This window comes from Haliotis rufescens, unplaced genomic scaffold (assembly GCF_023055435.1).
Source record: "Haliotis rufescens isolate VD_foot unplaced genomic scaffold, xgHalRufe1.0.p SCAF_1, whole genome shotgun sequence".
Lineage (NCBI taxonomy): Eukaryota > Metazoa > Mollusca > Gastropoda > Lepetellida > Haliotidae > Haliotis > Haliotis rufescens.
This window is the reverse complement of record NW_025963779.1, coordinates 82,605,532-82,617,347: the sequence shown is the minus strand read 5'-3', so window position 1 is coordinate 82,617,347 and position 11,816 is coordinate 82,605,532. Positions and strand designations below refer to the sequence as shown.

General features: G+C 38.3%; 1 protein-coding gene across 14 annotated transcripts in view; it reads right to left on the bottom strand.

Moving 5' to 3' along the window:
• Positions 1-11,816, bottom strand: part of LOC124136909 (unconventional myosin-IXAa-like) — a 117,801-nt gene that overhangs the window by 65,607 nt on the left and 40,378 nt on the right. For all 14 annotated transcript variants that reach the window (XM_046502961.2, XM_046502953.2, XM_046502954.2 and 11 more), the window contains exon 5: positions 7,826-7,925. In XM_046502961.2, the coding sequence (XP_046358917.1) occupies positions 7,826-7,925 (100 nt within the window). The remainder of the gene's footprint in view (positions 1-7,825; positions 7,926-11,816) is intronic.

The following is an 11,816-nucleotide window of genomic DNA, read 5'->3' as shown; positions in this document are numbered from 1 at the left end:
ACAGAAGTTTTAAAGTGTCTTTTGTTGTGATTGTAACCTCATGAGTGACTGTTCTAGTAGTAATTGTGAAGAATTAGTTCTGCAAGTTCACTCAATTCCGACCAGCGTATTTCACTATTTTCTTGAACTTTTTTTTTTCCTGGATTCTAAAAGATTTGCAGCCATTTCTAAAAGAATTAACTTTCTCACTTTTAACAAAAATGCTACCGTGCAATTGTATGGAAATGTTACCTGCACTTGGTGCATCCTGGCAATAAAAGTTACCTGTTTTACCTCTGGTGCAGCTTGGATACAGCGGAATCAAACCCTGTATTAGCTGTATCCTCTTAAAACATAGTTCACTATTTGTCATTATCACTGTATGAATCTCAAACTTCAATTATTTGGATCGGACCAAAATGATGTTCACAAGCACCATTAGCCAATAGCCATCATCAGCAGCCTCAACAACCTCCATCATCGATGAGTGTACCACCACCAGCAGCCTCCATTAGTGGCCATAACAGCTGTGCAGCTACCCCTGCAATAATCTTCCCGAGATCCCTGAGTAGTCTGGTGTGACCCACTGGCCCAGCACTGCCCCGAAACAGTCTCCCTCCCACATCAGTGGAGATGAGGTGGACCCACTTGATAACACAAGCAGTTGCCCGATTAAACATAACTGATTCAAACTGGACATAAATCATTACTGCCAGTAGCTGGGCCCTGGCACAGGGAAAACAGGAATAACAGCAGGTGTCCGCCTACCCCTCACTATTGAACATATTAGTCTCTTCCGGATTTTATTTCATTATTCACACTAAACATCATCACAATACTTGTGCTACAAAAACAGCCCTACACAGAGGAGTCCGTTAGTCTCAGATTAGTGAAAATATAGCTTAGGGGCTAGCTGTTTTCTCCCCCAAAAAAGGTTTCACAAAAACAACTAATCCGAAAAGAGCAGTGGACAAAGTGGATATGACCCATGGTGTATACCCCCGCTAAAAAGTAACATGCAATAAATATTTGTTAGTTCAAAGTACTAGGGAACATTTAAATTGTTATTAGTTTCAATTCAAACAATCGAAGTGCCCATATAAGACCATGGTGCTGATAAGGATTATGCTGGGACTATAACATTACATCATCTTACATTGATATAATAAAGTCTGAATTACTGCTTCACTATATCAGGAATGAAAGTCCATGGTACCCTGTCATAAACCCAGTGCTAAAGTTCAAGATTTAGGACCTTGATTCAAATGAAAAGGACCCCCAGCCACTCCTTAACTTCAAACAATGTATTCTTTTATTAATTCCAAATAATTCCTGTCCAATGACTTCAAAACTTTTGGAAGCAGGTCAAAGATTCTAAAAAGTACTGGGTAGATGGAAACTGGTGGACACAACAGCATAAATATCAAACTATCATGTGATTTATTCATTACTGTAATCACTGAATCACTTATTATAAAATCAGCATGTGTCACATTTTTAGCCACATGCATCACACAGCCTTTGAAGCCACATGCATCACACAGCCTTTGAAGCCACATGCATCACACAGTCTTTGAAGCTGTCTCGAAGTCCCTGAACCACATCGTCTTCCCTTCCTCCCATCCCTTACTGTAATGCCACAGCCCTCAGAAGCAATCTAGACTTTCCACAGATTCAGGTTCTGAATCCCCCATCACACTTGGGCTCCTTTTCAATTTAAGTTGCTTGTCCTATCAAATCATGTGTTCAGAGACAAATGTTTGTCTACTGAAACAACTGCATACAAAATAACCCTCTGTGTTACCACCCTTACCACCAAATCCACCTTCACGAAACTAAGCTGTTACTATAAGATCATTCAAATTGTATTAACCTGTTACAGGAACACGAACTGCGACTCATTGTTGACAAGGACACACATGCTATATGTATTGCCTCATTATAGGTGGGTGTGGTTGCTACATTGTATCAAGGGTTACAGCTTAGTTGCTCATTATTGCATAACTTGTATTGTTCATTACTCCTACCTCCAACACAAAACGGTGTAGATAAAAACACACTACTAATCGTACTTCAGGACAATCAGCCGATAAGTCCCAAATATTAACTTGATTACATATATATATCATGACTGTGCATGACCAAACTAACTCAAGCTCTGAGGCTGATATTAGATCTACAGCAAATTTCAGAAGTTACAAGCAAACATTTCCCAATTCAAGTTATTACAAAACTGATGCACCTGTGTGAATAAATTCCACAACTAGACAGAATGTATGACTTAATCCCTAGGTTTCCTTAGATTCATTAAACATGCCACATCATTGTAGATTTCAATCACATTGTTCCTAACTTTCAGCTAAATTCACATTTGTTCCATATCCAACTTGAGAAAACAAAAACAAGCAAAATAAACAAAAGACAATTTCAACAAAACATAAAAAATGATCCTTGGTGATATCATTTTCCTACACATAAGGACAGTCACACTTTTTGACAAATACATATGAAATAGGAAGGACATCATCATTCAGTTGCCTGGCAACACATTGATGTTCAGCTATGAGGTCCGAGGATAAGGCCATCTGACAAATGACATGTCAGAAATCCTTGGTATATGTGCTACTGATGTCACGGCTAGCTGATATACACCTGTTTGATATTATACCAGCTATAACAGTACCGCCAGACTCACATTTCCCTAAATCACCAAAGCAAATTAACGTTTTTAACAGTGGGAAGAATGAAAGTATGTGTTGTTTTTACATTAATATCTCCATAAACGCTAAAAAAAAAAACTGAAGTCAATTCTTAATTAACTTTAACATTTGACATCAAAAATTGATTTTGCATAAAAAGAAAATCCTCATTTCCTCAGTGATATTAAAATTTTATCACATTCACGATACGTTACTTTATCAAGGATATAGTGCCTCACAAACAACGTATTGCAATACAATATCTAATCCGGCTCCCAGACCCAAGAGAATAAACTAAAAAAAGAATCCAACTCAGGTCTAGAATGATTTGGCAAGTCTAAATTTCCTCAGCTCCTGAAATTAAGGAATGTTCCATTTGGATATTCTTATTCTATTTTGTAGATATATATTTTAAATAAGATAACATATTTCTGAGGACTAAATGTCAGTCTATACAATATCATGACTTCAATGTTCCATTTCAGCTGATGACTATATTCCTGCTGGAGGGGCTTACAGCACAATCAAATGATAACATGTCCAATCCCCTATTTCCAAATGCACAACAGTGATTACTATTTCGGGGTTATTTGTGAGTTAATTCTGTAAGTTGTGTAGCCTCTCACTACAGTACAGCATCCGGGGTGGAGATGCTTGAGATGTGCGTGGACAAAGGGCCACACAGATACTGATAACAGTGATGCATGTCCTTTTGGAACCACACTGGCACAGCTATGTAGACTCCTCTCTCACGAAACAAAGGAATGTCATGATAAGCTGCTTGATCTTGTCCCCTGACCATACAACATACCATGGATCTCTTTTGATAAAGGTACCAAAGTTCCTCAAATACATACCTAGGTATCTATTTCAGTGTTTGAAATGATGCATGAAAGTCAATTTGAGGGCCTTGTCATACCCCTAATGTTGAATGTTGAAATTGAGAGGGTGTGCAGACTCAGGTACTACAGCAGTAAACCTCAAGGTGGCAAGGACCCCCTTAATTTCAAACACTGTACCTTCATCTGCATCTATTCCGACACAAGGTGAAGATTTTAGGAATTTTGAGTTGTGGTTAAATCTTGTCACACAATAGCAGTAATAGAAGTTAACATGAAGACACTTCAATGAAATGCTGTCCAATACAATAAGATGAAGCTCTAAGTTTGAATTGATAATGACAAAAATAAATAATCAGACATATCCTATTTACCATAATGCAAATGTTCTTCAAAAAAAATAATTACATTAGAAAATTTAATTATTTACATAATGACTTTTTATGCCATCAAATTCCCTAATGTAGCCAGCATATTTAAAGAACTGCAACTTATTTTTGTTCCCTAGTAATTTATGAAAGTAAAGATTAATAGCAACTACATATGCACATGCTCACATCATCTTTCTAAAGATATTTTCAGGCCTCTTAATAAATTAACCCCAACAGTTAGAAACATTCAAAAGCCAACAGCCTCAAGATCAATAAACAGCAAATGCAGGGATGGTGATCAACATTCCAATTTTCACCGAGACCTTTTAACCAGTATATCATTATTCATCCACTCAAAGCTGTTTCCTCATCAAGAGATATATATCACATGCCTAGGTAATACCATCCATATTGATCAAGTGTCAATCACGCCATATTCATTATCGATTGGTCAGTCTTTGCTCCACCTTTGACCCTGTGTTAATGTCAAAGTTTGCCTCAGGGTAGTTAGACTTGAGACCAAATAACACCAGTCCTCTGGGATCCCGGTGTGGTCAGATATGTAAATACAGATTACAGCTTGCCACCGGTGTGGTCACTGCTGACAACTTGGAAGCCCTCTGTCCAGGAGGTTACATAAACATCCCTGCTGCAGTATCATCATAGGGTCGTAATTACTCAACACAATGATGATACTGATGATGTATGTATGTTATATTTGAATTATTCAACATTTACATTAATAGATCCCAAAGCGTCTGTGTGTTGTAAAGGTACTGTCATTAGTATCTGTGTTGTTTTGACAAGCCTGATAACAGCCGTATAGACATTAATACATCAGCTCCAAACAGTACGGTAACAGCACAGAGACACTGAGTACTGTCATAAGTGAGACAATGAGTTGAGTTTAATGCCACTTTTAACAGTATTCTAGTAATGTCATAGCAGGTCTGCCTAAGTGGGAGAAAAGAGCAAAGTGACGCAGGTCTTAAATGTTACCACTTTGGTGAAACCCATGAGCACGGGTATAGGACTGACAAACCTAGAAACATAATCAAGACTAACTGGGATTCGAACCCATAATCACAGATCCCAAGGGACACAACTCTGCACAGGGACTTGCAGCACCTTAGATGACTGTGCCCCGTGGCCCCAGATGTTTGCTGGTTTGTTTGTTTGTTTGTTTATTTGTTTGACACCACACTCAGCAATATTCCAGTTATATGACGGCGGTCTGTAAATAATCAAGTCTGAACCTGACAATCCAGTGATTGACAACATGTGCATCTACGATGGGATACGATGACATGCATTAACCAAGTCAGCAAGCCTGACCACCCGATCATGTTAGTCGCCTCTTACAACAAGCATAGTTACCTTTGACAGTAAGAGCTGAAGTGAAGACCTATTCTTACCCGGATCTTTACGGGTGGCCCCAGATAAATAAAGTAATAAAGAAGACAGTTTTGATGATTCTGTTTTGATGACTCTAGCAATACACAGGACCCAGCACATAATTTGAAAATAGGGCTTGTGTTAAAATGCTGCAAATATTTCAAGTGAAACACAAATTCAATTTACAGACGGGTGATCTGGAAAGATGCTTGCAGTTATTTTGGCTGCTGTAAGCTGTAAACCTACTGCTGTCCAGCTGGCTAATTATCACAACTTCATTACAAGAGTCTCTAGAGGCATCTAGAAGATGGATATACGAGGAATATTATGGATGCGGATCAGCTTCAATCACCTGGTGAAGGGCAAGAAGTAGCCCTGGATCACTGTGTTGATACAATAAAGAAATTACTCCTTGTTATACTTTCATCATACAAATCAAGACAGACATTTTCCAGTCCGGTTTAATAACATCCATAATGCCAGCGAAAATCTGAAAGTTCTCAAAAGTAAGTGTAGTCAATTAACGCAGTAATGTACAGAGAGCTGGAGCGGTGACAGGAGCCAAGGTAACAACTGTGTAGCAGGTAGCAGTGAATAACACTGAACAGAACCACTGGTGATAACATCATTACTGGCAGCCTCTACCCCCCATCTCCCTCCCCCCTACACCCCCAGCAAGTGGCTCTGATTCCCAATCTACAGGGGGCTGGGAAGCCTGCTTTGGATCAAGGCAATATCACAGTACCCAGATCATAAGACCTATCTAGATCTATCTCTCTTGTTTGTTTTGGATAGCTAATAGTTTTTGATCCATTCATGTCATGGGGAGCTCTTGGTGTTATAAAGGAGGGCCGAGTCAATATTTCATTACACCAGCATGAGTGTTCACTAATCTCAGAATATTTCAAATATTGTATTTTGAAATACAGCAGAAATCAACTAGTACCAATCCAGAATAATTAAGCTTATACTCCATATTTAATATCCATTAATGCATTTCTACCAATCCGATGGACAGGATACTATTTCAAAACTTGACCCTTTGTGGTGAGAACACATATTAGATGTCTGTTGAATATTTCAATAAAACAACCAAGTATTTCCTGTCTTTGAAAGGCAGTTAGACATGCACACAAGGAAGAGCATTTATGGATGTCAACTATTTTATTATGAGGAACACAATGTTTTGGAGTACATGAAGTAAGCATATACTCCAAAACATTGTGTTCCTCATAATAAAAAAGTTGACATCCATAAATTCTCATCCTCAAGTATTCCCTTCTGTCATTTGCATCCAGGAACTAAGCCTTGACTCATGACAAGACTAATGACATGAACAAAGATTCCAACATAAAAGTGTCACTTAACTATTCTTTTAAATTAAACAAGAAATATAGAAATAATATTCCGCTCTTCGACCAAACTCATGCCAAATCTGTGGGTGGGAAGGTCTGTCACATACAAGGCAATTACATAATCCCATGTTTACAGTATACAGACTTTGATACCCCATGTCTATCTAGTCAGCTGTGTCAATAGAATTAATTACATTTACCACTGATGTAATAACAGTGTAGATTACATCAACACTCAGTCATCAATCAACAGAATGACAGACAATTATGCCACAGATTGCCCTGGACGAGTATCAAGACATCATAAAATAATCAGTTTTATTACTCTCTGAAAGGTTCTGCCAATATAATATGAGCATATACCAAGGGATTTACCTAGGATTCCAAGCTAAGCACCCTTGGCTGGTTAATTGGGCAAAATTCGCTATTTTGTTGTAAATTGGAATTGTTTAAAGTTCTTATGTTCCTAAATTCAGAGGTATTCTGATAATTTATTTTAACATAGCATTCAAACCAATAATCCTTGATCAACAATGCATTAACATGATATAAAATTGATTCAAATGTAAATCATAATGAAATAAACATGTTTCAAATACATATCACACTCAAGTGTTGTTATAGTATGTATGTCTAGGGCTAATGTAAGTTCAGAGGTGATTTAACTGTGGCCCATTGGCCCGTGGCCAGTCAAATTGACAAAAGGCTTGTTGAAATTTCACCCCTCCTCTGTGTATGTTTAATTTTTGCAATTTGACATTGCTCATGAATTATGTAATTTTGATGAGAAAATATTTAGGGGGGGGATAAGGTCGTGTGACCTCATCCCCCCTAAATATCAAGGGAGGATGAGGTCAAGGGGGGATGAACCTCGAAGAAAAATATTTCCCGATCATCTAGGCAGAATGACACAAACGGCAGCCATTCTGTAATGTTGTGTACAACAACATCCATATTTGCTCCTAAATCACCACAAAATGAGGCAAATGGAAGCCAAGATTTAATCTCAAAGGTGTTCCAAAATCTTCAGGGTCCTCCTATGTAGCATAGTCGCTGTGTTTAGTTGTAGGCCAGTTAGTTTGGAGAAGGGCCAGGAACTTTTGAAAGCAGCAAGCCTGCTGCCTATATACAAATTTGTTGTTAAACCTACACCTGACGTTGTCTTTACAACTGAGTAAATCACTCACCTGAGAAAGATAGTAATACTCTTCTGGTTCAGACAAGTACAGTGACTCCCTCTCATTCTTGTCTGCCCCCGCAAGCAAATAGTAAAACACGTGGTAGTTTCTGTAATAAACAAAACATGGATGAAACATTGTCAGTGTCCAAACTCGTGACCAATTCACACCAAAGAATAGAAATGATACATACAAATGTTCGATTAGGAATAGTTTGACCATAGCCCTGGCAAAATGTCTTTAGATACTCGTATAAAACGATTTGGTCATGCATACACTGAAGTTGACTGAAGTTTTATCTCTATTCAAATTTATAAAGTCAGAGAGAAATGAGAACATTTTTTGTCACTAAACAATATATCATGTGACTAACCACGGGTCTGGGTAGTCCTGTCGATATCCGGGTCCTACTTGGGAACCACCCGACCCAAGTACCCGAGTTACCCGTCCAAACCCTTACACACAGCTTTTATTTGCATGCTTACTTCAAACCATGGCTCAGCTGAACCATTGTCACTACTGTTTTGAAATGTCCAACCGTTTTCAAAACATAAACATCGCACAGGCATGTTCTTGATAGTTTACCAGCTCAAATTCAAATGATGAAAACGACTTCTGGTTCTATGAAGAGCTTAATCAAAAATTGGCTTCTATGGACAGGGTAAAATGAGTGAGTGAATAATGTTTTATGTTGCAGTCAAGCAGTATAACAGCACCTGCAAATAACTAATATTGTGAACAACTGGTTGACAGCTTGAACAATTGCACCATTACCCAGAGATAATGTAAAACACAATTATTCTTTTTACTGGCCCTCCCCGTGAAGATCCAGGTTAGAATAGGTCTTTAACAACCCATGTTAGCAGTAAGAGGCGAGTAACTATGCTTGTCGTAAGAGGCGACTAAAGGGATAGGGTGGTCAGGCTCGCTCACTTGGTAGATGCATGTCATCATATCCCAATTACGCGGATCGATGCTCATGATATCAATCACTGGATTGTCTGGTCCAGACTCGATTACTTACAGACCGCTGTCACATAGCTGGAATATTTCTGAGTTTGGCGTTAAACAACAAACAAATATTATTGGCCCATGTTATTAAAATTTGAGTGAGTGGTTAGAAAAGGTATTTATTTTCACTACAACTGGGAAGTTCTGCATTTGACACACATTTATGGCTGCACTACTGTCCTGAATTCATGATCAGTGTTGCAGTGAGTAACTGAAATCTGAAATCACTTCTCTACAACTGGCAGTGTCTGACACAAGCAAAATATATGGATCAAGGAGAAAAATGTTCACTTATTTCTCTGCATGATTCATCTGAATCTCTTCCCATAGATTCCCTGTCCCAATTTCAATGGAATGTTCAAGCAAGACATAATCAATATCATATGACTGGCCAACACAGACAATCAATATTCAAACTTAAAGCAAAGAATTTATTCCACATGTTCTATTGACTCTTTTCACTCGTGAGAAAATTCTTAACACTTCTATTCAAAAGAAAAACCTAGCACCAGTATTGTGCTGGTCAATAACTTAGTAAGAGCATGATCCAAGCAAATCCAATTCTAAAATCTGTCCCGAAACAGCTTGCTGGCAAATAACACACAACATGCTGCACTAGGCTACCCGTGTATGGTAGTAGTGTCTCAACCAACATTAGCTACAGTAGCCTTGCTCCAAGGCGGTACTGAAAGACAAGTCCATGGATGTGTAGTTATTCTATTCTCCTAATAGGCAAGTCTAGATATGTGGACTCCAATCTCTTATAGGGACAACTTGTTCTTATTATGTACATAATCTAGAAATTATGATTTAAACTAACATTATTGCATTAGAGACTTGTGCAAGTCTACATCAGCTGGGGTAGTACTGCAACCACGTACATGCTGCACTCACACATCTCAGCCTATCTCAGTCTAGGGCAGCTATTTCCTCGTCATCATAATCAGGTTGAAAAAGCAAGTTGTGTATGAAGGGCTACTGTTAGCCTTGCTCCAAGGCTGTACTGAATGATAAGTCCATGGGTGTATAATAATTCTATCATTATCATAGGCAAGTCTTAGACAGTCTAAGAATGCCAGTCTTTTCTTATTATTTTTATAATCTTGAAATTATGATTTAAACTATTATACATTGCCTTAGAGACTTGTGCAAGTCTATGCCCCTGTCAAAAGTGTACTACTCTTCGCAGGGTCTACACACTGACTACAGATTCTGTGCCCGGACTTCCCAGTGTGGAGTTGTTCAGAAGTACAAGTCCATGTCATGAGATCCAAGGGTGGAGTTTCCTTTTTCTTTGTAAACTGAAGAAAAACTTCTAAAACTCCACCAGTGTTTCTTGTACCAGGCTGTACCAAGGCTGTAGAGTGTCTTCTACATGTTGCATTATGTTCCAAACACATTTACTGGGAATCAGATTGGCTTCAACAACTGTTGACCGTGTACATGGGTATACGTTACAAGTATTGTCAGGGATACCTTGTCAGGCCATACATTTACAACATGCATTAATTTTATTTCCCAACTAATCTCTTCACATAGTTGTGAACAGCCTGGCATAAATTAAAGACATGCTGGATAATGAGGGAGGTCGTCATACTAACACAAAGGCTGAAGAAAGATACTGTAAAACATTGCATCTCTAGTCAGGTTGAGGATAAGGACCATTTCCTCCTACACTGTCACTTAGAAAGAAAGACAAATTATTTTCCCCCTTATCAATGGCCATAAAAATTACATACAAAATCTGAAGATCCTAATAAACCCTCGTGCAAGCTCTTCATATGTAATTTCCAAAACTGTATGTCAAATGTTTCTAAAGACATGCCTCTCCTCTCTGTTAAATTCATAACAATATTTTGCATACTACATGTTGCTCTGTTTACATATCTCTGTGTCATACGCTATTGCTTGTGGATAGCAGTTCGTAGACATTTTGAGGTTATTTGTGCATAAAAATTATCTATCAACCAATGACTATAACATGATCATCTGAGATGCTGTCAGTTTTAATACATACTAATGTTTCTGAATGTGCAAATGTCAATGAGCAGAGAAGAAAAATGGATTTTATTATTATTATTATTTATTTCAATTAAAACTCATTTTCTTCAAACCACAGATGAACAATTTACAAATTCAAAACATTCTCAAACCATATTAATTTCAAATATTTGCTAACTACAAATTCTTCCGTCAAGTTCAAATCTCAGCAGCACACAAGTGAACTTTGGCATGTAAAGGGCAGGAAAAAATCTCCTCCTGATGCATAAACAAACTTTTGGTGTTTTCATAACATAACTTCCTCCCCAGCTAAACTGAAGGAGGTGGCCATTGTTTACATGTCTGATCTGATGAACCCTCATAAGGGTTTCTTTGTGCTGCCTGTTCTCACAAGACCTATATGTGAGTTGTGTGAACTATCCACTATGTCCTGTACACTGCTGGAGCGTAGGATGGATGTGAGGGAGACTCCAATATGACCCATTGAAGCCTTGGGCGTAGAGAAGGACAACATTGGTATCTGGCTAAACACACAATTTGAGTGAGGTAGTTGGTGCTTTCAACAGTATATTGAGAAGTGTTTCAGTCATATTCTTTGTTGTTTACGGCTGTACTCAGCAATATTCAGCTGCATGATAGCGGCCTGTAAATAATCAAGTCTGGGCCCTACAAGCCATGCAGAGACTCCATGTTGAGTTAGTCACCAAGTCACCAAGTCACCAAGTCACCAAGTCACATCCATTAAGTCACCTCTCATGACCGAAATAGGTTGCTGGGGATCATTCTAAGCTGGAATCCCGACTGGGCATTTCAGTTTGAAATAACAGATTTTAGATTTGAAGCAATGACCATCCAATCTAAACATGGCAAAGAGACAGAGCTGTTTCTGGGATTTTTCTAGACCTACTCAGAGACCGATATTCGGCCCCAAGTCTGCAGCAAATGACAGAAAAAAATGTCCCAATATCTCAGAATTTATGAAAATAAG